Genomic DNA, 24309 nt, shown 5'->3' with positions numbered 1-24309 from the left:
GGCAGGAGGAGGCAGGGGCCACCCACCCCAGCCCCGACCCCACTCACCTCTCTGCGCTGAGGCTGGACATCCGCTCCGAGTGCAGAGCCGCCAAGGATGAGTGGGACAGCTCAGGGGGGTAGCGGACACCGGAGAGGTGCAGGTGCATGGTCGACGGATGCAGTGGGGGCAGGGAGCTGGGGGCGGGGATGGGGTAGAAGGGGGACCGCAGGGCTGACAGGCAATAGGAGTCCTCCATCCTGTGAGAACACAGCAGGCTGGTGAACCCCAAGGTTGAAAACAGCAGGCCTGGCCCCACAGGTACCCTCAGCCAGGCACAAGAATCCCCCTGAGCATGTCTGATGTGGCCAAGTAGCCTCATGGGGCCTCTCCTAAGGGCCTGTGGACAAAGGCCACATCTATGCGCGGCCCCCAGGCCTGAGGGACCAGCAGGTGTGGCTGGACGTGGCTAACGGCTTGGGCTCCACCTGGTCCAGCAGAGTACAGTCACAGGGTCAAGGGCAGACGCGCTTCCGGGGCCCGGAGCCGCCCAGAAGGAATGACGTGGCATGCACTTCTCCCAGAGGTTTCTTTAAACTCACTCCCTGTGGACAGCTCCTGGATGCCTAAATCCTCCACTTCAAGATTTAAGAGTCTCAGCAGGTAGAATGGAATGTAAGTTATGGAGCAAGAACGGGTTGGGGCGGTGGCTCAGGGAATGGGGGTGGGGGTCTCCGTAGCAGAGGGAACGGAGCTCCATCTGGATACAGCTGTGGTGCAGAGGCAGGGCGGGTGGGGGCTGCTTCCAGCCCCCAACTCGAGAGCCAGATGTCATTTTGCCCTTGACTGACCTGGTGCCTGGACATGAGGGGAGCAGAGGAGACAGCTGGGTGTGCCCACCTGAAGGCCGGGTGCGGGAAGGGGTGCGGTGCCAGGTAGCTGGGGTGATAGTAGGCAGCGGCGGTGGCTGGGTCCAGGCCAAGGGGCGGAAGGGAGGACATGCGGAGGTCCTCGGCGGTGTGGTAGGGCCGGAAGCTTCTCAGGTAGTCCTCGGTCACAGAACTGGGCGGAACCACGTGGTGCACGGGCCGCTGCAGGCTGCAGGCGCGGCAGGGGATGGGAGTGAGCAGCCCGGTGGCCTTGCTGCACCCCCCATGCAATGTGGGACGTGTCAGGGGGTGGGTGAAAGGGGAACAGACAAGTGGACTCAGCTCCAGCCTCACTCGACCCCAAGGCAGCCCTGAGGCTGCTCTGCCCCACACCCTCCCCACCGGCCCCTGGACCAGCATACTTACTTGAGCGGGGGGAAGCGGGAGTCCTGCACGACAGAGCTGGGGGCGATCCCGAAGGGGTAGGGGGTGCTGAGCAGGTGAGAGGGGATGGTTGGGCCCCCTGCTTTCTCCTGGGGGAGTGGGGGCTCCACAATGAGGCGCTCCCGCCCACTGCTGCCGCCCCGCGAGCCAGCATCCTGCTGGGGGAGGGGGCAGGGGTCAGGCTGGGGGCCTGGAAGGGCTGGACCTGCACAGCCGAGCTGGAGCACACGGGCTCAGGCTGCTGTGACAGGACGCAGCCAGGCCTCCCTCCAAGCTCTCAGAAAGGTTCTAGAGCACATTCTAGGAATGTCTTTCCCTGGAGGTTTTCTCCAACAGGTAGTGTAGGTGGCACAGGAAGTGCGACAGATGGGTCTGGGCTGGAAACCCTGGTTCTCCTTGGCTGGGGGTGGTCTCTCCTCCAACCTCCTGGGTCACAGGATGGCCCGGAAGCTTCCCCCAGTGCTGCTGGGGCCCTGGACTGCCTTGAACGGGCAGGACACAGCACACAGAGCACAACAGTCCCCCTGATGTTGCCTTAGTGCCCACAGACACGGCCCGGGGAAGGGTCCTGAGAGTCCAGGGACCCTGTCCCTAGAGCAGGTGCATGCTGGGCCATGGTGGGGATGCCTGGGGACACCTCCACACAAGGTGAGGGGAGGCTGTGGGCTCACGACCCAGCTCACCAGGGGAGGGCGTGCGAGGGTGATACACACGTGCACACCAGTGTCTGTCAGAACCTGGACACACACCTGGAACTTCCACTTCCTGTATGGCCTCTGGAGACATGGTCCTAGACAAGCCCCCTAACTGCCCAGTGCCTCAGTTTCCTCACCTGTCAAATGCACCCATCCCAGCACCGGGACACGGCACATTCTGGGTGACTACACACGCGAGATACGGAAGGGCTCACACAGTAGGTGCAACAGCAAGCTCAGGCCACCACCACCCCCACGCCACCATACAGGGGAGACACTTTAGGCCCGAACCCCTGGACCCCTCCTTACACCCCAAGCTCTGCCTGGCACAGGGGCAGGCCAAGCCAAGCGTGCAAACTTGGCTGAGAGGCTGCACCCACAGTCTGCACTGGGCTGGAAGGGGACAGAACCCCTTGGTCGGCACCAGCCCAAAGCAGATGGGAAACAGCCTCTGGACCTGCCAATCCTGGGCAGGGCTGGCCCTCTGGGCTGGGGCAGGGCTGGTCCTCTGGGCTGAGGCAGGACTGAGACAGCAACCTCAGGCCCCAGTGGCCCCCAGCCTTGGTGCTAGAGACAGCTCCAAGCACAGCCTCCTGGGCCGAGCTCTGGATGAATCAGCCCGGCACCTGCCCTGACACGCTGCCGGCACTGTCTGTTAAACCAAACAGCAAAGCCACCCGGTCCCAGGCAGGCCCTGGCCATATAAGGGTGGCCTGTGTGGTCACCCTCCCCAGCTCAGAGATGTCCCCCGAAATTCTCTTCTCCTCTTGGCTGGGATAAAGCCCTGCAGGAGGCGGCTGGGACAGATGGCGTCTCCCTGGCCCGACTAGACGAGATGGGCAGAGGCTGGGGAAGGGCTGGTCCTTGGCTCCAACTGTCCGGCTGGAGCCCGGCCAAGCGCAGACAGGCACCGGGCACTGGGCCAGCAGGGCCTGCAGCTCCGCAGAGGAGGCCGGAGAGGGTGAGAGGGCAGGGAGAAGGTGGGGAGGGCCAGGAGGCGGTCCCCAGACCAGGAGGCTCAGCCAGCCACCCCGAGGCACCCCAGCCTCTGCAGGCAGCCTTTTGCTCATTCCTGAGCAGTGGCCACCAGTACAGCTGTAAGCATGAGAGAAAGCAGCTGGGGATGGCGTGGGGTGAGGTGGGGGTCACCTGGGTGATCCCCAAAGTTGCCACCAGCCCCGCTGGCAGCCACTGGACTGAAAGGCAGCAATTCTTTCTGCTCCGGCTACCTGGGCAGCACCCCGCCCCCGACCACACCCGCCGCAGGGGCTCCTGCCCTTCCTCTCCTGCCCACGCGCCTCCCAAGAAAGGATTCAGTCCCAGGCCTTGAGCCCCGGTCACCGGCTGAGCCCGGGGGGCTCGACCACAGTGCTCTCTCTGAGGTTGTTAAACACCTCCAGGTGGCACGGAGCCTACTGGGAGGGTGGCATGGGTGCTCACGCCTCCAGCGGGGGATAGTGACCAGGCCGCCGGGATGGGGCAGGCAGGTGCTGGATGCGGGGGTCCAGGCATCAGGGCTGCGCCCAGGTGGGGAGGGGACAGGGCTGCCACACACCCCCAGCCCAGCAGAAGGGATGGTGAAGATGGCGGGCAGCTGTCACCAGCCAGGCCAGGCCCAAGCCAGGGACCCGGAGCCACCTGCACCTGCGCTGGGGGCAGAAGAGCTCGTGGGGTGACGTGAGGTCTTTCAGGTCCACGTGCCCTCCCCGCATGGGACGGTGGCCACGAGGGCGAAGGGCCAGAGCCCCTGAAGGCAGCGGACCCTGGGCTTCCCTTGGTGCCAGGCTGCTGCGAAGCCTCTGCCAGGATGTGGGAAATGGCACATCCACTGCACCCCACACACGGGGAGGCCGGACAGAGGCTTCTGGGTGGGCAAAGGGGCCTTGTGGTAAGTTAACCACCCTAGAAAGGAGTCTGGGGCAGACAGGAGGAGAGCGTGGGGCTCAAGGCAGGTCTCCGCAGTGGTCCAGGGCCCCGGGGAAGCTGCTGGGAGGCTGAGGGTGCTCTGAGAGCCAGGTGAGCTCTCTCCTCCCTCCTCGGCTTTCTCTGTGGTTTATTTAGCTTTTCCTGGTACAGAGAAACCCAGGGAAGGGGCGTGGGGGATGTAGGACAAAGCCTGGCTCCTCCACCCCACCAGGTCACTGCATGGCGGGCAGGGGCTGCAGACCCCATAGGAACGGGCCTCCCCGACAGTTTCCTGCTCTGGTGGGATCGGGGCAGTGGGTTTTCCAACGCCAATGACTTCGGTGAGCGATACCAGGCGGCTGCCACCAGGCGCTGGAGCTCTTCCGTGGAATGAGTTTCCCCACCTCCCCAAAACCCTGTCACCCCCATTCTGCAGATGGACGTGGAGGCTTGCAGGGAGGAAAGTGGGGGTGGGATCTGAACCCAGACCCGCCCCAGGGGAAGAGGTGCCCTACTTCGGCACGTGCGACCCCGCCCCCCACCTGGGCCCCGTCGCGGCTCACCTGCCGGCTCTCGCTCCTCCACACGCCGTTGACGGTCTTGGTGGGGGCAATGGTGACCACGGGGGGTGTGCTGGGGACGCTGTGGCCCCCGGGCGGCACGATGATGGGGCCCATGGGGACACGCTTGGGCGTGCTCGCGGGGGAGCTGTGGTTGGTGGCTGGAGAGGATACGGGGGACGACTCGCTGCTCAGTGAGGACCCTGCAGGGAAGGACGTGGCAGCTGTGAGCGGGACCCTGCCTCACGGCCCGGCCGCCCCACGCCAATCTGGGGCCCTGGCCGCACCCCAGGTCCCCCCAGAGTCCTCCCCGACAAGAACACCAGGCAGGGCATGTCCGGGAGGCCAGGGACGGTCACCCCAGGGCCACCTGCCCACCCTCCCCAGAAAGTCAGCTTTTCCCAGCTAACAAGGGGACCTGCCCCTCAAACCCCCAGATCCTGACCCAGCAAGAAATCAGGCAGAAGACGGACGAACGGGAAGCCGTTCCCAGGCACCCCTCAAGATCCAGTGCACTGGCCAGAAGGGGGCCGGCCCCTCCCCGCCCCCACCCCACCCTGGGGTAAGGGAGGGGCCCTCAGCACGACAGCCAGGCCGGATCCCCCTTGTCCTGGAGAGGCAGTGCCTCTGCGGAGGCCTGGGCGAGGGGTAAAAGCTGGGGCCACTGAGGCCAGTGACAGTGACCCAGGACCACGGCGAGATGGGCCCAGCAAAAAGGGGAGGGGGCCACAGGGCCCCCAAAGAAATGCAAAATGCAACTCGGAGCTGCCATAAGACGCACCTGCTCGGTGCTTTGAAAAGAAAACACCGAAGACATTCACTTTGGGATTTTTTGTGAGGAGCTACAATGCACATAATCTAAAATTCACCATCCTGAAAAGTGTACGAGTCGGGTATTTCCAGTATCGTCACAGAGCTGTGCTCCCCCACTAGCCCTAGAAGGAACCTGTGTCCTGAGCTGTGCTCCCCCACGGGGGGAGGCGGGGAGGGAGAGGGGTTGTTCAGGTCTGTCAGTCCCTGGGGACCGGCTTCAGCCCTGGAGGGGAGGGGGCCCCTGAAGGTGAGGTATGCCTGAGGGAGGGCAGCCAGGCCAGGGCCCCAGCCGTCTCCAGGGGCAGCAGGGCGTGGGGGACGTGGCCTGGGGGGGGGATCCTCAGTGAGGAGGCATCTGTGAGCTCAGATGAGCTTCGCCTCGGGCCTGTCCAGTCCCCTGTTGCCAGGACAGGGCTGGGCATGAGCAATGGGGTGAGTGCCCCATGGGCCCCCCGCCCTGGCAGCCGACAGCCTGGCCTCTGTGTTTCCTCCCTGCCCTTGGGGGACTAAGGTCCTGCCAGGTGCAGGATAGCAGCACATCCTGGGTCCTGGGGACCCCTGACAGCCTTGCCCAGGCCCCACCAGGCTTGGGGGTGGCACAACCACCTCCCTCCCCACCACTGATCTGGGCTGAAGTCTGGGGGTCATAGCTTTGAGGATGGGTTCTGGTTTGGCCCTGCCCCCAAACCCCTTTGTAGGCATGAACAGATGCAGACCCCGGCCTGGGGTCCGCTTCAGACCGCACCCTCCACAGCAGGGCTTCAGACTACACCAAAGGGGAGGGAATGGGTCAGCCTCCCCTTTTCCAGAGGGTTCCAGGAGGTGGCGGGGCTGGGGCCTGAATGGTTTTCCTCCCGGACGTGGGCACCGGTCCGGAGGATCTGGCCCCAGGGGCCACAACAGGCCCTGCTTCCCCGCAGCGGCTGCCGGGAGCCCAGGCCAACCCCGCTGCTTCTGTTTGCAGGAGGCCCATGGACAGGCGTGGGGGAGCACCTGCAAAACTGGAGGCCTGACCAGGGGCCTCTCCCTCTGGAAGGATTCAAGCCACTGGCTCCCAGCCTCCCCGAGGTCCTTCCTGAAGGCCGAGGGCCCCTGGCCTCCTGGCTGCCGCCACCACCAGCCACCGCCCATCGAGTGGAACAAGACCGCGGCTCAGAACGCAGGCGGCTGCTCTCCACGGGGCGCCCAGACGCCGCCGAGATAACAGAACCCACCGGAGGACGCTCCACCGTCTCCCCCGGGGCACTGGGCAAGGTGGAGCTTCGTCCTTGGGGTCCTGAACCTGGCTGGCCCCACGGCACCCCATCCCCAGGGCACAGTCCTGCCGCCTACTACAAATGCCACGTGGCCCTCCCTATGGTCAGCGCGGGGACGCCCCCCGGGACCATGCACGGCCCGCAGAACTGCCCAGGGCTGCCCCAAGGAGACACCCCAGAGCGGTGGCTCTGCAAGGAGGCCCTCCCCAGGGCCACGGCCCCAAGGCGTGATCCCGATTTCCCCAGATGGGCCTGGTTTTGACCCCAGCTCTGCCACCTACTAAGCTCGGGCAAGCTCCAAGCGTCATTACCTGTCAGGTGAGAGCCGACGGGGAGTGGCGACAGCCCGCCTGCTCTCCCACAGTGTGGCCGGGGCTCTGCCAGGAAGCCCGCGTCAGGGACGGCGTCGGGTGGGGGGACGGTGGTCCTGATCCAACAGGGCCCGACCCTGGGGCCCAGGCTGGCCAAAGAGCACTGAACCTGTGGTTCCAGGCTGGCCTCTGGGGCTGACCTGTCCCTGCCACTCTGACTAATGCGACGGAGGAAAAGCCTGAAACGTCAAAGTCAGGCAGAGCCCAGCGCCCCGCCCCTCGGCCAGCTTGTGCAACTGCTCTGCAATCTCCCAGACAGGACCTTCTAGAACTTCATCCGCACCGCGCCCCGGGGCCAGCCATCCCACTCCTGGCTGAGGCCCAGAGAAAATGAGGGCCCACGTCCACAGCGAGGACAGGCTGGAATGCTCTCGGGATGGAATGCTCGGTCCGTGAATCCCGCAAACACACCAACAAGCCGAAGGGGCCAGACAGAAGCAGCCTGGGCTGCATGCACCACCCGCCAAGTTCAAGGACACCCCAGTTCCCTGCCGGGCAGCGCTAGGGTGGCTCGACCCCTGGGCTGCAGGGCCCCCATAGGGGGTACTATTCAGCGGCTTTTAGTGTAACCAGCTGTGCAGCACCAGCTCATTCCATTTTAACACTTTCATTACCCCCAAAAGCAGCCCATTCTTCCCTGCGGTCAGCCCCGTTTCTCTGCACACTGGCCCCAGGCCGCGGTGCCCGCACCATCTCTGCAGATTTGCCTGCCTTGGGCGTGCTGCGGGAAGGGAACCAGGCACTACGTGCGCTGTGCCTGCCTCCCCTCCCGGGGCCTGTGTGTGGCATCGGCGCTTCCTTTCCCACGGCCGAGGGTGGCCCCCATGCGGGTGGACGTGCCATGCTGGGCCACTGCATCGGGTGATGAACAGGGGGCTGTCCCCACCTCTGGCTCATCTGGCCTCTCTTTAAGCTCGTTTCCCACACGGCCTGGGGCCCCTTCCTGGGCCTCCCGCGCCCAGGAGTAGGGGGGCTTCCCCGGGGACGGTAAGAGAGGGGAAAGGGAACAAGCACCCAGCCCGAGTGGATGACGTGGCCTCCAGCTGCCCGGAGGAGACAACTGGGGTCAAAGGTCAAGTGGGGCTCGGGGGCCCCCACCCAGGGCCAGGCAGGTGGGGTGGGGAGCGACAGCTGGCACCCCACTGTGGGCCAGCCGCTGGGCAGAACTCAGCCCAAGGAGTCCACCCCGTCGCTCCTCTTCGCACCCCCACAGGCGTCGGGGTCGCAGCCCCCAGACGGTGGCAGGGGGCTGCCCGGCCCCTGCAGCCCGTTCTCCCTGTCCCGTCGGCCACGCACCTTGCTCATCACTCCCGTCTCTGAAGGATCTTCCTTTCTAAGCCGGGTGGGTGAGGGGACGGGCGGGGGGACGGGGGGGCCAGGACTGGCGCTCATCCCCGGGAGGCCACCAGTCACTCGCAAGAACGGGCTGCCCACGAGCCGTGCGTGCACCTGGGGCCGGAACAGGCAGCCTGCGATGGCCGTGGTCACTGGCAGCGTCCGCCAGGATTCAGTGAAACTAATCTGGGTTGGGGATGACACGAGGCAGAGCACGTCCCTGTCACCTCCGCCACACGGAAGACAGACACTATTACCAGCTGAGACCCCGAAACCCCCCCAAAGGGAGCTGAGTGAGGCGGGACATGAGGTCGCCACCCTTGCCAGTACCCGCTGGCCAGAGAGGGGCACTTCCTTCCCTGACGTGGACCCGATCGGTCCAGCAAACAGTTATTAGGCACCCACTGCATGCCCTCAACAAGGCGTCTCCACACCAGGCGGGAAGAGCACGTATCCCACACTGCAGAGTGCTGAAGGCAAGCCTGGGTTTTGGTCACACCACCGGCCCCCAGGGATGCATGACTGGAAGGGCAGGTATGTGCTCAAAGGCCGCCCCCCCCCCCCCCCAGCTCTCACCTGCCCCAGGGCCCAGCCCTCACCGGAGCTGGGGCAGGGAGTGACTGCTGCGTGACCTGCTCCCAGGAAAGTCTGCAGGACGCAGCTGTCCTGGCCAGGGCCTCCCAGAGCTTGCAGGCCTGAGGGCCAGCACGCCCCAGCACACATGGTAAGCCCGCAGCCCACAGCCGATCCTGCTACAGACAGAGAAGAGACCTGGACAGGTACCTGAGCCTGCCTGGGACCCGCCCTTCCGAGGGACGTCCCCACAGGGACTCTTAGTCAAGCCATGGCTGCAGGAGGGGCAGGTCAGGAGGGGGCAGCCCAGGGGCCTGTGCGCACCTGCCCCTGTGACTTCCTTCACAGGTCAATGCGTAAATGGGCCCCGGGGCAGCATGCACAGTGGGGAATGGGGGTTGGGGGGACTGGGGTCACTTGGGGGGACAAGGCTCCAAGGACACCCCTCGCCTTCGCCCATGCAGGCCCCCCTGCTTCCGACCCCAGATGCTCAGGCCCAGCCGGACCCCCAGGGCACCCCCACCTTGCTGAGCTCGGAGAGTCCCACAGGGGCCCTCGTGGATGAAGGTGGGATCCTAGCCGGATGGGCACTGCGGCTGGCCGTCACCACGGCCCAGTTTCCCTTCCTGAACCTGTGCCCAGCAGAAGGTTCCAGCGAGTACATGTCGGGGACACGAGCAGAGGGCAGGTCCGGCCAGCACAGGCCGCCCACTCCCAACCCCTCATGGGCTTTTTGGCACAAGTCACTTGGGCGGCCAACCCGGGCCGAATGCAAAGGTCCCAACTCCTGCATGGGTGCAGGGGACCGTCCTTGAGCCCCCTTTCTCCCCAGAAGGCACCGAGACGAGTCCAGAGGGTCGGTGCAGCCTCAAAACGGCCACCAGGGAGGGAGTGGAGGCAGACTCTCGCCCCAGACGCACCTGCCCTGCTCAGAAAGATGCACATGGCAGGAGCGCAGCAGCCTGGGGGGCCCCCAGCCCAGGACCTACGGCCAGGGTTGCTCCCAAAGCCCCAGGGTGGGGCTGCCAGGGGAACAGGCCACTCGTGGCCAGAGCCTACAGGGCCCTCACTGAGTTTCCGGAGGTGCCCAGCAGCAGGAGGTGGGGGGCAGAGGAGGCGGCGGTGGCTGCATAAGGGGGGCGGAGGGGGCGGGGGAGGGGGAGATGACAGAGAGAAGGGTCAGTGGAGGGGGAGGAGGTGGGTGCTGGGGTTTCCCTGTGCCCTGCAGTGGCCCGTCCTCCCTGAATCACACAGGGTAGCGACAAAATTAAAATTACTTTCATCTTGAGAAATAAGGGGACCTCAGAGAGGCAGACCAACCTGCCCAGGTCACACAGCAAGGAAGTAAAGGTGTCTTCAGACCTGGACTCCAAGTGCTTCGCCCGCCCGGGCCCTGGGGAGGGCGCTAAAGGGTCGCGGGCTCACCCTGGCCCCAGGGGCCACCCCACTCGGTCCTCAGGGCCAGCAGGGCCCCTGCCCCTACCACCCCCACCGGCCCCCCCGCTGCCTGGCTGACAGAGCAGGGCAGTCTGGCTGCAAAGAGAACACGCCTTGGAGCCTTAAGGAAAATAAAATTTCAATGAAGCACATCAGCAAGGAAACCTACGGAGAGGACCAATTTCTCTCCCCTTTTCCCTCCATCCTCTCTCCCAGGGTAGAGCGAATGACACGGCGCACGGATTACCTCGTCGGAATTGAATTTTTAAACTGCACCCTTGAGACAATGGTGCTGGGGAGCGACACCAGCCTGAGAAGCAGTGGGGGGAGCTGGGTCCCACGGCTAAAGGCGAGGAGGCATCCCAGGAGGCGGGGGGGGGGGGGGGGCGAGGGGTGGGAAAGGCGGGAGAGGGGCGTTGGGAGCCAAGGAGGGGTGTGGAGCCGCGGCGTGGGGGGCTGACAGGCGCAGGCATCCAGGGGGGGCAGCGTGGCTCTGCTCGGTTCCCTGTTCCTGTGGCGGATCTGCAGGCCTGGGGCTCCTCTGCCCCATCCGGGACAGGGTGAGCTGCAGTTGGGGGCTGGGTTCCCCGGCATATTACTTGAGCCACCCCCCTACCCCCACCTCCGGAACTGAGATGCCAAGCGCTGGGCATGTGAGGGCTCTTCACCAATTCCCCATGTCAGGCTTCATCTACTCCACCCCCAAAAGGGGAAGGGGGAGGGAAATGAGCTTTGCTAGAACAGAAGCAGCGGTGCTCAAGGGCTTGGCTGAGTGCCCGGTACACAGTCGGCACTGGATAAATGGCCACTGGGGTGAGGAGGTAGGGCACAGGTCCCCATGGGATCTGCTGGTTCACACGAACAGGGAAAGGCGGGTGGAGGAGGCAATGGGTGCTCGGAGCCAGCTGCCCAGAGGGACAAAGTCCTGGCCCAAGTGTCCGGCCCAGGTGGACGCTGAGAACACGAGACTCAAAGAGCCAGCCACGAAGGCTTTGCATTGTGGCGGCCACTTACAGGAGCGTCGAGACAGTAAAGCTGCAAACAGAAAGCAGATCCTCAGCCACCAGGGGCTGGGGACACTGGGGAGTGGCTGCTGAAGGTTTCTTTTGGGGTGATGAAACGTCTGGAATTACACACTGCTGAAAGGCTCACGACGCTGCCCCCACATTCCCCACACTCAACTGACCTGCCTCCCACCGCAGGTGCTGGGGCGGGGGACGTGGGGTCACATCCTTGCCAGCTGACCCTGGGCTCGAGGCTTGCCCTCCTGAGCCTCAGTTTTCCCATCTGTGCATAGGGGTGCCTCAAATGAGAAAAACAGGCACCCGGTGGGGGGGGGTGTCACTCTGGGAACTGCCCCCATTTCTTCTGTCCACAGCTGAGCTGGGGTTGACCAGTCGGGGAACTGCCATCTGGGGCTTTCAACACTCAGACCCGGCTCCCGGCCACCAGCAAGCCTGCGGCTTTTCAGAGAGGAGACCTAAGGCCAGGAGCACGTTACGAACACAAGCCTTAGCGTCGGGGCATCTGGGAGCCAGGTCACCTGCTCCACAGTCTGCTGGTGGCCGAGCCCCACCGCCCTGGCATCCTCCCGAGCAAAGAGCACCGTTTCAAGAGGTGACAAGGACATAACGCTCCAACAATAGTAGCAGCTGCTGCCAGCGCTGCTTGCCCAGCTCCTCTCCTTTGTCACAGCGTCCCCGGGCAGCCTTCCCGGGCCGTCACACGGGTGCATGGGTCACAGCCAGGAGGGAGCACGGCCCCACAGTCCCTGGGTCTGGCCTCTGCCCTCAGCGCCAGGCAGCACACTGTGTTCCCTGGCCAGTGGGGCCCAGCCCGAGGCAGCAGAGAGAAGACAAAGGATCCAGGATGCATCTGCACACCTCACCTAGGCCCAGGCCCGAAGGGGGCCGAGCACCCCCGAGTGCCAGCCGTGGTCTCCAAAAGCCTGAGCCAGACCTACTCCTCTTGGCCTCCTGAACTCCAAGAAAAAGTGAACACAGGGAGCTGCTGGGTACGTTCCACCCCGAGCTGTTTCTCGCCCCAAGCTCCGTTCCCTGCCAGGGGGGTCTCTCCGTGGCAGGCACTAGCTAAATGCCCGGTCTGGGGGCCCTGGTGGAGCCCAGCTCTCTGGCTGCCCAGTGCCAGAGCCTGGAAGGGCAGGGCAGGGCCAGAGAACAATTCACGACAGGACAGCCTCCCCCAGCCTGGCTTGTTCCGCCAGGGCCAGGAAGTTCTCGAGCCGAGGACGTGGAGGGGACAAGGGGCATGTGTGAGAGCCCTGGGGACAGCAGCCCATGGCAGGCAGAGACCAGCAGGAAGAGGCTGCTCCTTGGAGACGCAAGAGGCCACTCCAACTTCCGGGCTCCACCCTGCACCCAACAGACCAGGGCCGTGGAGGGGTGGAAAGCAGAAGGCCACGCCGCCCCCTACCTGGACAGCTGTCTGTCTGATGAGCTGGCGGCCACCGGGCACAGGACACAGGCACAGTACTGTCCCTGGCCCCTGCACGCTCCGGGCGCCCCGAGAGTCTGGATCCAGACCCTGGACCTTGGGGTGCAGGCAGCTGGCAGGCAGAGGCACCCGGAGGCCCACCTGGTCCCTGAGGTCGGCAGCCCAAGCCTCCAGCCTGGCTGGGCTCCTGAGCCAATTCTAAGGGGCCTGAGGCCCGACGTTCCCAGGCGCTCCAAACACACACTCCCCACCACAGGGGGACACAGGGCGGTTCAAGGGCCCAAAGCCAGAGCAACAGGGACCCAAGGGAGCCTCTGCCAGGTGAAGGGGAGAAGGGGTCAGGGCTTGCCTGACATCACAGTGTGGCACTGCCCGTGTGGCACCAGCAGGCAGGGCCCAGGCCCCAGACAAGGTCTCGTGCCCAAAGCCCCAGTAACACGTGCCCTGGAGAGGTGCCCAGAGCCCAGCACTGGCCGGGCCCCGTGGGCCAGCTGTCCAGCTCCCAGCCCAGGCCGACGGCACGTCCCCCACCACCAACGCCCTCCACGGCGGCTTCTCTGGGGGTTGCTGGTCTCAGTTGCCATCACCCATCCCGGCAACACCCCCCGCGCCCCCTGGAACGAAGGGCCTGAAAATGCCAGACTGGATCCGCGTGAGCGAGCGTGTGCGCATGCCCGGGTGCGGGGCGGGAGACTGCACCCAAGCCCCCCGGAGTGTGGCTTCCTGGTCCACGGGTGCACAGCCGCGCGGGCTCGGCAGGTGGGCGGGCACCTCTTACCTCTGGGCTCTTCCGCCTGCTTGGCGAGCTTGCGCAGCGCGGCGGCAAAGCTGGAGGACGGGGCGGCCTGGGCAGAGAGCGCGCTGCTGGAGGCAGGGCTGCCGCCGGGCACCAGGGCGCCATTGAGCGGCGAGGGGGTGAGGGGGTTGACGGTGGCGGTGGTCCTGGTCGCGGTGGAAAGCATTCCTAGTGAAGGGGACTTGGGCTCATGGCTCATGCCTGAAACAGGAAGAGAAGAAGCAGAGTCACCCGGAGAGCAGGAGGGCCAGCACCAGAGTGGGGCGGCATGCGGGGTCTCCTCGGCCAGCAGGGCGGCATGCAGGGGCCGGGGCCCCGCAGGATCAGGCGAGAGGCAGGACGGAAGGACAGGAGGCGGCACCGCCGAGGCAGCCGCAGGGTTCGCGGGCAGTGCTCGCGTAGCTCTGGGGGACAGCCCCTCCGCATCAAGAAGGAGCCAGGCCTGCCCAGGGCCCCTGAGATGCGATGGCAGCTGCACAAGCTGGGAGAGGACCAGAAGCATCACCTAGAGAGCCTGGGACCATCTTCGCTGTCACCAAAGGATATGGGGCAAGGAGACAGAGGCACAGGGTAAGGGACACAGAACTGCCGCTTTGGAACAAAGAGGAGGGTGCGGAAAGGAGAGGCTGGACTCAGGGCAACCATGGGGACGACCACGAACGCTGGGCACGTCGCTCCCTACCGGGACCTGCCCTGGCCACCCCACGCCCTGGGGCTCCCCTCCTGGTCCACGCACAGCCCAGCCTGGACGGACAGACAAATGAACAGCAGCAGGCCAGGCTCTGACCCGACACCTGGGACTGGTAGGTGAGGGCTCCTCGCTGGAGAAGTCACTGCAGAGGGCTGGCGCGTGCACAGGCTGCGGGTGGGGCGCAGCCACTGCTGGGGTTCCGTGCCGAGAGCTGCCCCCCTTCCCGGGTCCTGGCCCATGCTGGCCCCAGGGTGGCTGACCCAGTCCCGCTGGCCCCGAGCCTCCACCCCCATCTGGGAGCCCCCACCCACCCCGGCCGATCAATACCTGCCTGGCTGGGTTTCAAGCAGGAGAGCGAGCACCGAGCACCGCCATAAATAAGTTTTCCATTAACAACCCCGGCCTCGCGGGAGGGCAGCTGCCTGACGACCCTGCGCGGCCCCGCGACTGCCAGGGCAACGGGGGCGTCCGCCAGGGGAGCAAATTAACTTCCAGAGACAGGCCAAATCCCGAAGGGGGGGCACCACGGACGTGGCGGGGGAGCTTCTGGGAAGGGGAAGGACCAGGGTGGGCAGGGGCAGGGCAGGCGCTTCCGACAAGGCGGGAAGGCAAGGGAGACGACAGAGACAACCCACTAACTCGACAGAGAACCAGGTCCCCGGCAGCCTGATTTTCAAAAAATACAAGTTTTGGAGCACCCTTTCTCGGCCAGCCTTGTACCCCGCGAACCATCGGGGTGTGGACACACTGGAGCCTGCCCCTGGCCACTGCGGGTCTCCTCTCCCCACAGACGGCACGGATAGGGGTCCAGGAGGCCTGGGGGTGCAGCTCAGGCCCTGCGAGGAAAGCAGAGCTGGATGTCGGGGGTAAGGGCCCACTCCGCTGCCAGACGCTGGGGCTGGGATGCCCTGTGACCTCCAGCTGCATGGTCTCTGGCAAGTCACTCCTTCTCTGTGCCTCGATTTCCTCATCTGTAAGATGGGGCCTGTAACCACATCCACTTCGCTGCTCAACCCCACAATTAAAGGAGCAATTTCGCAAGAGCTTGGCTGCACCAGGAGCCTGTCAGCTGGGAGGAGTGGACCCCAGGTCTGGGCAGTATGTTGGGCCTGGCACACCAGGACCCAAGCTCCCGGGGTGGAGAGAGGACAGGTCGGGAGCCTCTGGGCTGCGTGGGCACAAGTGCCTTGGAGAGGGTGGTGGCTCGTACAGGTGACCCCAACATGGCCCTGGTCCCCCTGCGGCTCAAAAGCCCCCTCAACCCCCGTCTGTTCTGAAGTACCCTCAGCACCCACGCTCGCCTACTGGTTCTGTGGGGAAGGGGGGGGACAAACACACAAAGTAGCCTTGGGTGGAACCCTGCCCCCCAGAAACAGCCACAGTGCTGGTGCACCAGCCAAGGATGGCCCCCCTTGGGACAGAGACCCCATCTGGGGTCGCCCAGGCTGCCCACAGATGCCACATGAGTGGTCTGGGCACCTCACCAGCCAGCTGGAAAACGGCCTGTGCAAAGCCCCAGGGGAAGAGCCAATGGGCACCTGGCCTGGGCCACCTCCTCAGACACCCCAGGAGGCAGTAGGGCACAGAGGCCAGGAGACCTCCAGGATGGTCCCAGGTCACCCGGTCAGCCAAGCCGGTTTCCTGGGCCCAGATGGGAGACGCAGTTAGAGCCTGGCCACGCCTTCACCCTCCTCCCGGGGCAGGGCTGGTGGGGACCCCTAAGGGCGACCCTTCAGGCCTGGGCTCCGAAGCTGTAGCCTTCTCTGGAGAGAGGGGACTGCAATGGAAATCAGAAAGTGAAAATCCAGTCATGGTGGAGCGAGGGTGGCCCTTGACCCCATGTGACAGTGCTTCACAAAGAAGTGGGGGGACGGAGTGGGAAGATGGCCATGTGACGGGCACGTGGGCCACGCCCCAAGCCAAGGACCAGCGGCCAGGGAGAGGCCAGGAACAGATGCTGTCCTGTGGCCTCGGGGAGGAGCAGGGCCCTGCCCACCCCGGGCTGAAGCACGAGGCAGTAACCAGCTCCCACCATGGCAGCTCCAGGGAATTCTGCCACCAAGGGCACTGCGGCACCCCCACCCCGCCCCACGCCCCCGGGTCCCTCCTGCCGAGGCTGCGTCTGCATACGCTCAAGCAGCCTGTGGGAAATCCTGTCTTCCAGAAACGAGGCCACAGCCCCCAGGCCACAATCTGGGGGACCACTGGGCTCAGTCCCTCGAATTTCTACCCACAGGAACAGTGAAATGGTAAGTGTGTTAAGGTGCTCAGTTCGGGATGATCTGTTACACAGCATTAGATCACTGATACAGTGAGCTGCTGTCACCGTCTCCCCCTCCACCTCTCTTTCCATTTTGCAAATAAACAGTCCATGCCTTCACCCACAAACCGTCTCCAGAAGGCATCCCTCCCAGGCCCTTGGAGACCCTCCCTTTCCCACATCTCTTAAGGGAGTCGCTGCCGATTCAGGGCCGAAAGCGGCAGGACCGCTTTCTGGAGCCCAAATCCAGCCAGGCGCTGGGCTCATGGGTCCTCACAGCCGGCTCTGTGCCATTCTGCACGCTGCCACCAAAGACTGGCACCGAGGTCATGGCCCCTGCAGGTGACCAGTCCCCAACAATCTGAGGGACAGATACAAAGCTATCCCCTATTGGCCTCCACAACAGGATAGCCAGCTGTCTTCTCAGATGGACACTGTGACCGTCAGCCTGGCCCAGGGTCCTCCTGGCACGGGCGTGTGGCCGGGCAGCCGAAACCACGAGGCAAACGGGGGTCAGGCCTGACACAACCTGAGGGTGCTGTGGGTGTCTCCAGGGGCAGCGAGAGGGAGAAATCCCTCGTGTCCTTTAGCCTCTGTATCGCCAGTTTTCTGCTGAGAACTGGTACAAACTGCCTTAAGCCAGCCCCCACCAAAGGGAGTGGGGGGCTCATCCAGCCCCAGGCCAAGGTGCAAGGTGGGGTGGAGGAGATGAGGCCATGCCTGCCGGAACCCTCACCATCCTGGGCTGGTAGCACCGCAGGGTCACTGTCACACCCCTGCTGCACTCGGCCGATACTGAGCCCCTCAACAAGGCACCGGCTTTCTGAGCCCTGGCAGCCTCCAGCCCCACATTCAGGTCCCCCTGGGTCCCTGGAGGTCCCCCAAAGCCAGCGTTGCTACCACAGTGTCAGCCGCAGGCTCCCGAGCTGAGCCAGGAAAGCTGTTCTGCTGATGTCAGGTCACTTAAAATAGAATTTCAAATGAGCAGCTTCATTAGGCGGCTAAAATTAGCATTTCTCCTGGCACATGCTTCAGAAGGGGCCTGTGGGGGGGAGGGGGGAGGCAGTAAGGGGGACCCCGGCAGCCCTCAGAGGGGGCAGCAAAGAGTGGCCTGGGCCTGTCGTGGACCCCACACTTCTCTTACCCCTGCACGCGGGGGCAACTCTGCCCTCCAGGCCTTAGGACAGAGCTGAGCCCTCCCTGGGGGTGGGGGCAGATATGGACACCCCCCCAAGCAAATGTTCCTGGGGTGAGGCAGGTGCAATGGGGGAGGCTCCAGGGGCAGTCGCCCCCTCTTCCAGCCTGCAGGGAGGGTGGGAGGGGAGAATGGGCTCAGGGCTGCCCTGGGAGAGTGAGGGGTGCTGCTTCCCCCGCCATCATTAGGGCAGTACTTATTAGCTTCTGCGCCCCTGGCCACTGACTTCTCGTCTGCATCATCAGCTCATGTAAATTCATTACCCTGACAACTGGGAATCAGCCCCGCATGAAGGCTGTGATGGATGGGGAGGGGGCGGGGCTCAGCGGGAAGACGCCACTCAGCCGTGGCCGCACCCCCCCCAGGAAAACACACCTGAAAGCAGAGCCCCACAGCTCTCTGATGCTAGTTTTGGGGAACCCCAGAACCCCTCAAACCCAAGGGTCAGGAGTTCTCCCCACCTCAGATTTCTGTTTCCTTCGAGGGGCCCACACACACCTCTAGAAGCAGAGCTGACGCCTGCAGGAAAAAGGGGCCAACCTCCACCCCCCAAAACAGAGCAGATAGAGCCCTGTGGTGAGTAAACAAGGGTGGGGGAAAGAAGGTAAAAGTCACAAACTGCTGGCTTCTTGTGTCTGTTCCAGCAGCACACAACTTCTTTAGCCCATGCTTCTTTTTCTTTCCCACCTAGGTCTCTAATCCGGCCAGGGGAGTGGGGAGGGGGCGGGAAAGACCTAAGTGCAGAGGGGTGAGCGCAGCCGGCAGAGCAGCTGGCATTCTACAGAAACCCACCTTATTCTCAGTACACACCCCAAGTGGGCCTGCCTGCCGTCCCCTAACAGCAGGGCCCAAAGGGGGGGGGGGGAACGCTCCCCTGCCAGGCAGAAGACCCAGGTGGGATTCCATGTGCGCGCGTACGTGTACACACACACACACACACACACAAGAGGGGTGTGTGCGTGCAGCCTCTGCTACTCCATTAAATACGGTATCTTGGGCCCAGCACAGCAGGCTGCAGCCGCCCCCACCGGTTCCCGTAATTACTGCTTCTTTTCATCCCTGCTTGGCTCTGGCACCAGACCTCGGCCCGTTCCCTCCATGCTCTGTAATTACAAGCTAGAAGTGGAGATGGATTTTCTGCCAGGGCTGGTTCAAGCACCGATCCGCCCCTCGCCCCTGCTTCTGACAGCCCCCCTGGGGCAGTGACGCCCCATGAGGCCGGGTCCAGCAGGTTTTACTTTTCAACACCCCGACACGCAGCCTCTAATCACCGCTCCTGGCAATTTTTCATTACCTCCCAAAGAAATGTTTGTGAACAAATCAAGGGCATCCCCTGGCCCAGGGCCCCCGGGCCTCTGCCCCCACTCCCCCCGCTCCCCTAAAAGGGAGATGCTTCAGTGGTCCTCATAAGGCTGGGGTCACCCCGCGGCTGCAGCAGCATGGGGGTGCCACGTGATCCTGGCGGCTTCATAATAAATTCATTATTATATTTGCCTTCGGCGTACTCTGAGCTCACTTGCACTAAGCCATTTTCTCTGGGGTGGGAGGAGACAGCAAGAAGATGGGGTCCTCCTTGCTCCCAGGGCATGCGGGGGCCTGTGTATGCCTTACAAGTTTTGCTTTTTAAAAACTATCCCCCCAACCCCAGCTCCCAGGCTGGAGGTTTTTAAGGGAATGGGGGCGGGGGGGTGGTGGTGTTGGGAGTGGGGTTCGAATCTTTTCCTTGCCCCAAGTTCCCAAACTGGATGTGCCTCCCAAGGTCAGTACCCCGTGCAATGGGAGGCTGAGCAAGGCCGGCTCCTACAAGCTTGGGGGTACAGGTGGCGCAGAGCCAAGCCCCCCTGTAGTCAGAGTGACTACGGAGTCCTGCAGGCAGGAGCTCACCTCACTCCCACCCCCAGGAGAAGCAAGTCACCAGAACCCCAATCAGTAAGAACGGAAGCCCCCTCAGAAAGCCCTCAGCCAGACAACCCAGCCTGCACTGCCAGGCTGGCTGCTTCCAAAGCACATATTTGTGGCCACCAGGCAGCTCCTCGGTCCCCACCTGCAGCCCGACCCTGAGACACTCACTGTAGCTGTCCTGTAATGAATGGGGGGGGGGGTGAGGACTGGGACTGGCCTGCAATACTGGGGTGGGGAGCTGCAATAATATTTGGGATGTCTCCCCATCCCCACTGCCATGTTAGTACCCCAGGAGAGGGGAAGGCAGTCGACTGAGTCCTCCTGGGAAATGTGGACTCTAGAGGTGAGCCAGGCAGAGTCTTAGGAACCTAAACTCAGGGACGTGGTAAGGAGTGAAGAATACAGGAGACCGGGCACAGCCAGAGGGGTGCCAGCCAGCAGTCCCGGTGGGCATGGGCCGGTCAGCAGGGGCCCTGTGCTGGTTGGTGACTGGGGCTTGGCCAGCCATGCAGGGCCTCCAGGAACAGACCCAGGGTTGGGGTTCGACATCCAGGCCCTTGGGGGTCACAGGACACAAGCGAGGGAATCAGGCAACAGATGGCGGGACATTCAATGGTGATTACGCTCTGCGGCTAGGCTTGGGGAGCCCGGATGGCAGACTTGGGGGGGGGGAGGCGGGGGGGGGTGTCCTGGGGGGGTGGAAAACGCAAAAAGGCAGAAAGCAGGCAGCCCGACAGCAGAGGAGCAGCGCTGTCTTAATGAGACAAACGCAGACCCACAGCCAAACCAAACCAGCCGGGTCAGGAGCTAGGGTGAGGCTGGGTCCCGCACAGCAACCAGCACTGTCATTCTGCACATGTGTAACAACATGCATGAAAACAGTGATGGGGCTAAATTTTGCCGACACGGTCTGCATGCCAGCCAGGCACGTGCGAACCACACCGCCATGCCACAGCTGGGCACAAACAGTAGGGCCGGACCGCAGCACCTCCCCATGCCCTAAAGGTCCATAAAGCCTGCATCCCAGCCCACTCTGCAGGATGGGTAAACTGAGGCTCTAAGTGACCAACACCCTCATCTACAGTATATGCTAAGAGGTCAAGAAGATGGACAAGAGGCCAGGTTTCCTCACCACCCTGCCATGCCAGTGCTACACTAGAGAGGAACCCACTACCTGGAGTTGCCTGTTTTCACAAGTTGGCTGCTCTCTGGGGTCCACTTTATGTGCTGTGCCCATTTTATGGATGGGCCCAGGGAGGCTAAGACCATACCCAGCCAAGAAGCGAGAAGGAGGATCTGAACTCTGTCTGGGCCTTTGCCTACAAACCCCTTGCTCCCTGGTTAAGTCATACAGGGGCCGGGCAGACAATCCAGGGGGCGACCCCTCTGTGCCCAGGACACACGAGCTAACCAGGCCACTTTCAAGCTCACCCCTTTCACAAAGGAGCTCTTTCAGAGAAGGCTGGCCTCTGGAGGCCCAGGATGCAGGCAATGGACAGGTCAGTGTCGGAGGCTCTGAAGGAGAGGAACCCAAGCTGGCAGGAGGAGATTCCTGAACGTCCCCAAGATTCCACGGAGCCACAGGCCAGAAGCCAGCAGGGCAGAGGTGGGGCAGACATGGGGCTGGGTGCCCAGGACAGGCCAGGGGGTCAAGGAGGCTGGGGCCGTGGCCAGGTTCCTCAGGAGGAACAGACCCTTCTCCCTAACTCAGGAGAAGAGGAGGCCTGGTTAGGAACCAGGAACCGCTCTGGAAGCCATGGGCCCCCAGAGCCCAGGTCCCCGCCCCCACGGCCCTGGGGTAAGGAGGGTGGGGCCCAGGGATCTGAGAACTTAAGCTTATGCCCAGTCCTTGGGGGACTGGAGCCACTCTACGTAGAGGGAGGGACAGAGAACCAGACAACCAAAAGCCTTCCTCCTTCAGTGCTAAGTGTCAACAAAAACCTGCTAGCGACTGGCCCCCGGGCCGGGAGGCTGCACCAAAATCACCTGGAATATCCCAGCACCAGAGACACCAAGCTGGGCAGCAGCCAGGTATCCAACAGGTGCTCAGAAGGAACAGCAGGCTGGGGTGGGTCTGCAGAGGAGGTGGGAGGGGGCTCCGCAGGTCTAGCACCCAGCTCCCAAAGGCCTCTCGGGCCAGAAGAGGGGCCTCCACCCCACGGGATCTGAGCCAACTCAAGGTGAAACCAGTTCCCGTGCCCAGTGGTGGGCTCCGGGGCCAGTGGAAAGGCCTAGCAATGGGCACCCTTGGGGGCTAAATGCTCGCACAAAGCAACAAGAGCTGCTGGCTGGAAACCAGAAGGAGCGGGATCGCAGCCCCTCACCTCCAACCCCACCTCCCAGCGCAGCCCTGCTGGGTCGCTGCAAGCTCTGAGCCTCAGTTTCTCTGTTGGCGCTACAGAGGTGAGAAAGTCAGGGGCTGCAAAGCAGAGGTCACGCAGGCCTCCTCTGGCCCACCCAGCTGCTTCTGTTCGGCTACCTCTACATCGATCGACGGTCGCTGTTTTTTAAAAGGTGGTTTCATGTCAAAATGGGGATTTCCATCTCTCTTGAAAAATCGAAGCCACAAAGCCATAACTTGCGGAAGTTATCGCTTTGTCTGTCCCCAGTGTCCAGGTGGCCAGGGCCCCCGGAGCCCCTCCTGTCTTGGGCTGATCTGCCTGTGCCACTCCCAGCCCCTCCAGCTCTGGAACGGAGGGCTCAGGCAGTGAGTGGACGTTCCCCAGCGTAGGAGGGAAACAAAGCGGGCAGGGGTCAGGATCCTCAGCTCCAACATCAACAACAAACTGACTCCATCCAGATTTAACAGAAGAGGTCAGTCCTTCCACCCTCAGCTTCAGGACCCCAGGGCCCACCCAGGGAGCATGCGTCAACCCACAGGGGGGCCTTACTCTAATCGAACCCAGTACATTTGAGTTAGGGCTTGTTCCAAAGGAGAAAATGGTTATTTGCTTTTTCAAAAGGTGCAAGCTAGACCCTCTGCCCAGCACAGCACACTCACAGGGTTTTGCATATGGTTCTCCCAAAGACCATCAATAAACCCACTCAAGTTGTGTGTGCAGCAGACTCCTATTCTACAGAATTCTTTAAACAGCAAATTATCCACCATCCCCCACCCCCACACACACACACCCATAGGTTCTTTCTGGGCTGAGGAAATACTGGTATCAAATGAAAGACCCAGAAAATGCCAGTTCTAAGAGTGCTTCCTCAACCAGCTCTTCAACCATCCTCAAAGCCCCACGTACAATGCCCAACATTGTTAAATGTCCCAAGAGGAAAAAACGGACTACCTTGCAGCCAGGATGGACCTGAGAGCAGTAGGTCATAAATCTTAGCACCGGTGGCCACCAGGGAAAAGTTCTCAAAATCGTGAGGAAGTAAGAGGAGCAAGCTCCCCGCCCAGCCCTGCTCCTCTGTCGACGGTGGAGTAGCCAACTGCCTAGGTCTAAAATAATTCTTTCTTCTCAAAGCCAAAAACAACAACAAAAAAACCCTCCCTTAATTTCTATTAGGAACTTTGCAGGCTCCCTGATAAGGACAAGCAGAACCCTGAGGCCCAGAGCGGGTGTCAACAAGCAGGGAACAAGGAAAGAAGTTTCTCCAGGAGCACACCGTGAAAAGTTGCCCAGTTTACCCCGGACTCACTGAGGGTGGGTAGGAAGGATTTGCTCTCCCTCATACACCTCCCTTCCAAAAATGTGCATGCCTGACCTTGGGCCTCAGGGGGCTGAGTGGGAGAGAAGGTACCCCAGCTAAGTGGAATCTGCCCCCTTTAAGGGCCAGGATGCTGCAGATCCGCAGGAGTGCAAACCCCTACAACTTTTTCTTGGAGGGCACATCTTTATGAATTTAAAGCATTCACAACTAGCTGCTTCCACATTCTCAACAGGCCACTCAGAAGGGACACTCCCAAAAGCAGGGCCAGCTGCCGGGGATGCCGTAGACAGCCACAGCCTGGAAGCCCACAGTCCACACCCCAGGGGATGGATGCGGCTGGAGGGAGCCCAGCACTTACACTTAGGGGACAGAGGTGTTAAAAGGAATGCAGTGGGACTGGAGCAAGGCAACTTCAACCTGGAGCCTTGCCCGAGGGCTGGGCCTGGGGGTTCTGCATCCCGAAGGAAGACTTAACTTCTTTAATCTTAAAGATACACATTTAGGTGAAAACAGCAAGTTGCATAAAGCTAAAATGATGCCTTCAAAAAGGAGGGGCCTAGACACCAATTTGATTTCACATATACAGCCTCGTTCCATACCTCTGTGGTTCTCCCTGCAAACCTGAAGGCTGAATCCACCAGAAATCTTTTCTAAATGGGGCAAAACTGGAGTCAGGAACCCAGAAAAAATCCAGAGTCTAAGCCTGTTTCTGCACCTGTTAAATGGGGCTGACTAACCACCCCCCATTTGCAAAGGGGCAGGCAAGCAATCACTCAGACCCACGGCCTAACAGACAGAGACTGCTCAAATGTTCCAGCCGACTAAGGATTTTAGTTAATATTCATTTTTATAACTCCAAAACCGAGCACGGCACAGGAATTCTCACATATGAATGAAAAGGAGGGGGAAAAACCTACGTGTACGCAAAATTACAAAACTATGGTCAGAGATGAACAGACACTGGGGATTCAGTGCGATGAATCCTGTCACGTCCCAAGACCTATTCAGGACTCGACTCTACAAACAAGACGCCCACCCCCACTCCACTAGCCAGCGACTCCTCTTTCCAGGTAGGAGAGAACGGAGCTGTCACAGGACCCCCTGGATTTGAGAG

General features: G+C 62.5%; 1 protein-coding gene across 3 annotated transcripts in view; it reads right to left on the bottom strand.

Annotated features, from left to right (window-relative positions):
* GSE1 (Gse1 coiled-coil protein) overlaps nt 1-24309 on the bottom strand; it is a 399288-nt gene that overhangs the window by 17068 nt on the left and 357911 nt on the right. Inside the window, exons 3-7 of one of the 3 annotated variants that reach the window (XM_077133217.1) lie at nt 13470-13688; nt 4456-4655; nt 1275-1450; nt 880-1077; nt 48-239 (exon numbers count right to left, since the gene is read on the bottom strand). In XM_077133217.1, coding sequence (XP_076989332.1) covers nt 48-239; nt 880-1077; nt 1275-1450; nt 4456-4655; nt 13470-13688 — 985 coding nt within the window. The remainder of the gene's footprint in view (nt 1-47; nt 240-879; nt 1078-1274; nt 1451-4455; nt 4656-13469; nt 13689-24309) is intronic. The other 2 variants (XM_077133218.1, XM_077133219.1) reach the window with 2 other exon arrangements.

This window comes from Tamandua tetradactyla, chromosome 16, assembly GCF_023851605.1.
Source record: "Tamandua tetradactyla isolate mTamTet1 chromosome 16, mTamTet1.pri, whole genome shotgun sequence".
NCBI lineage: Eukaryota > Metazoa > Chordata > Mammalia > Pilosa > Myrmecophagidae > Tamandua > Tamandua tetradactyla.
This window is presented reverse-complemented; position numbering and strand designations above follow the sequence as displayed.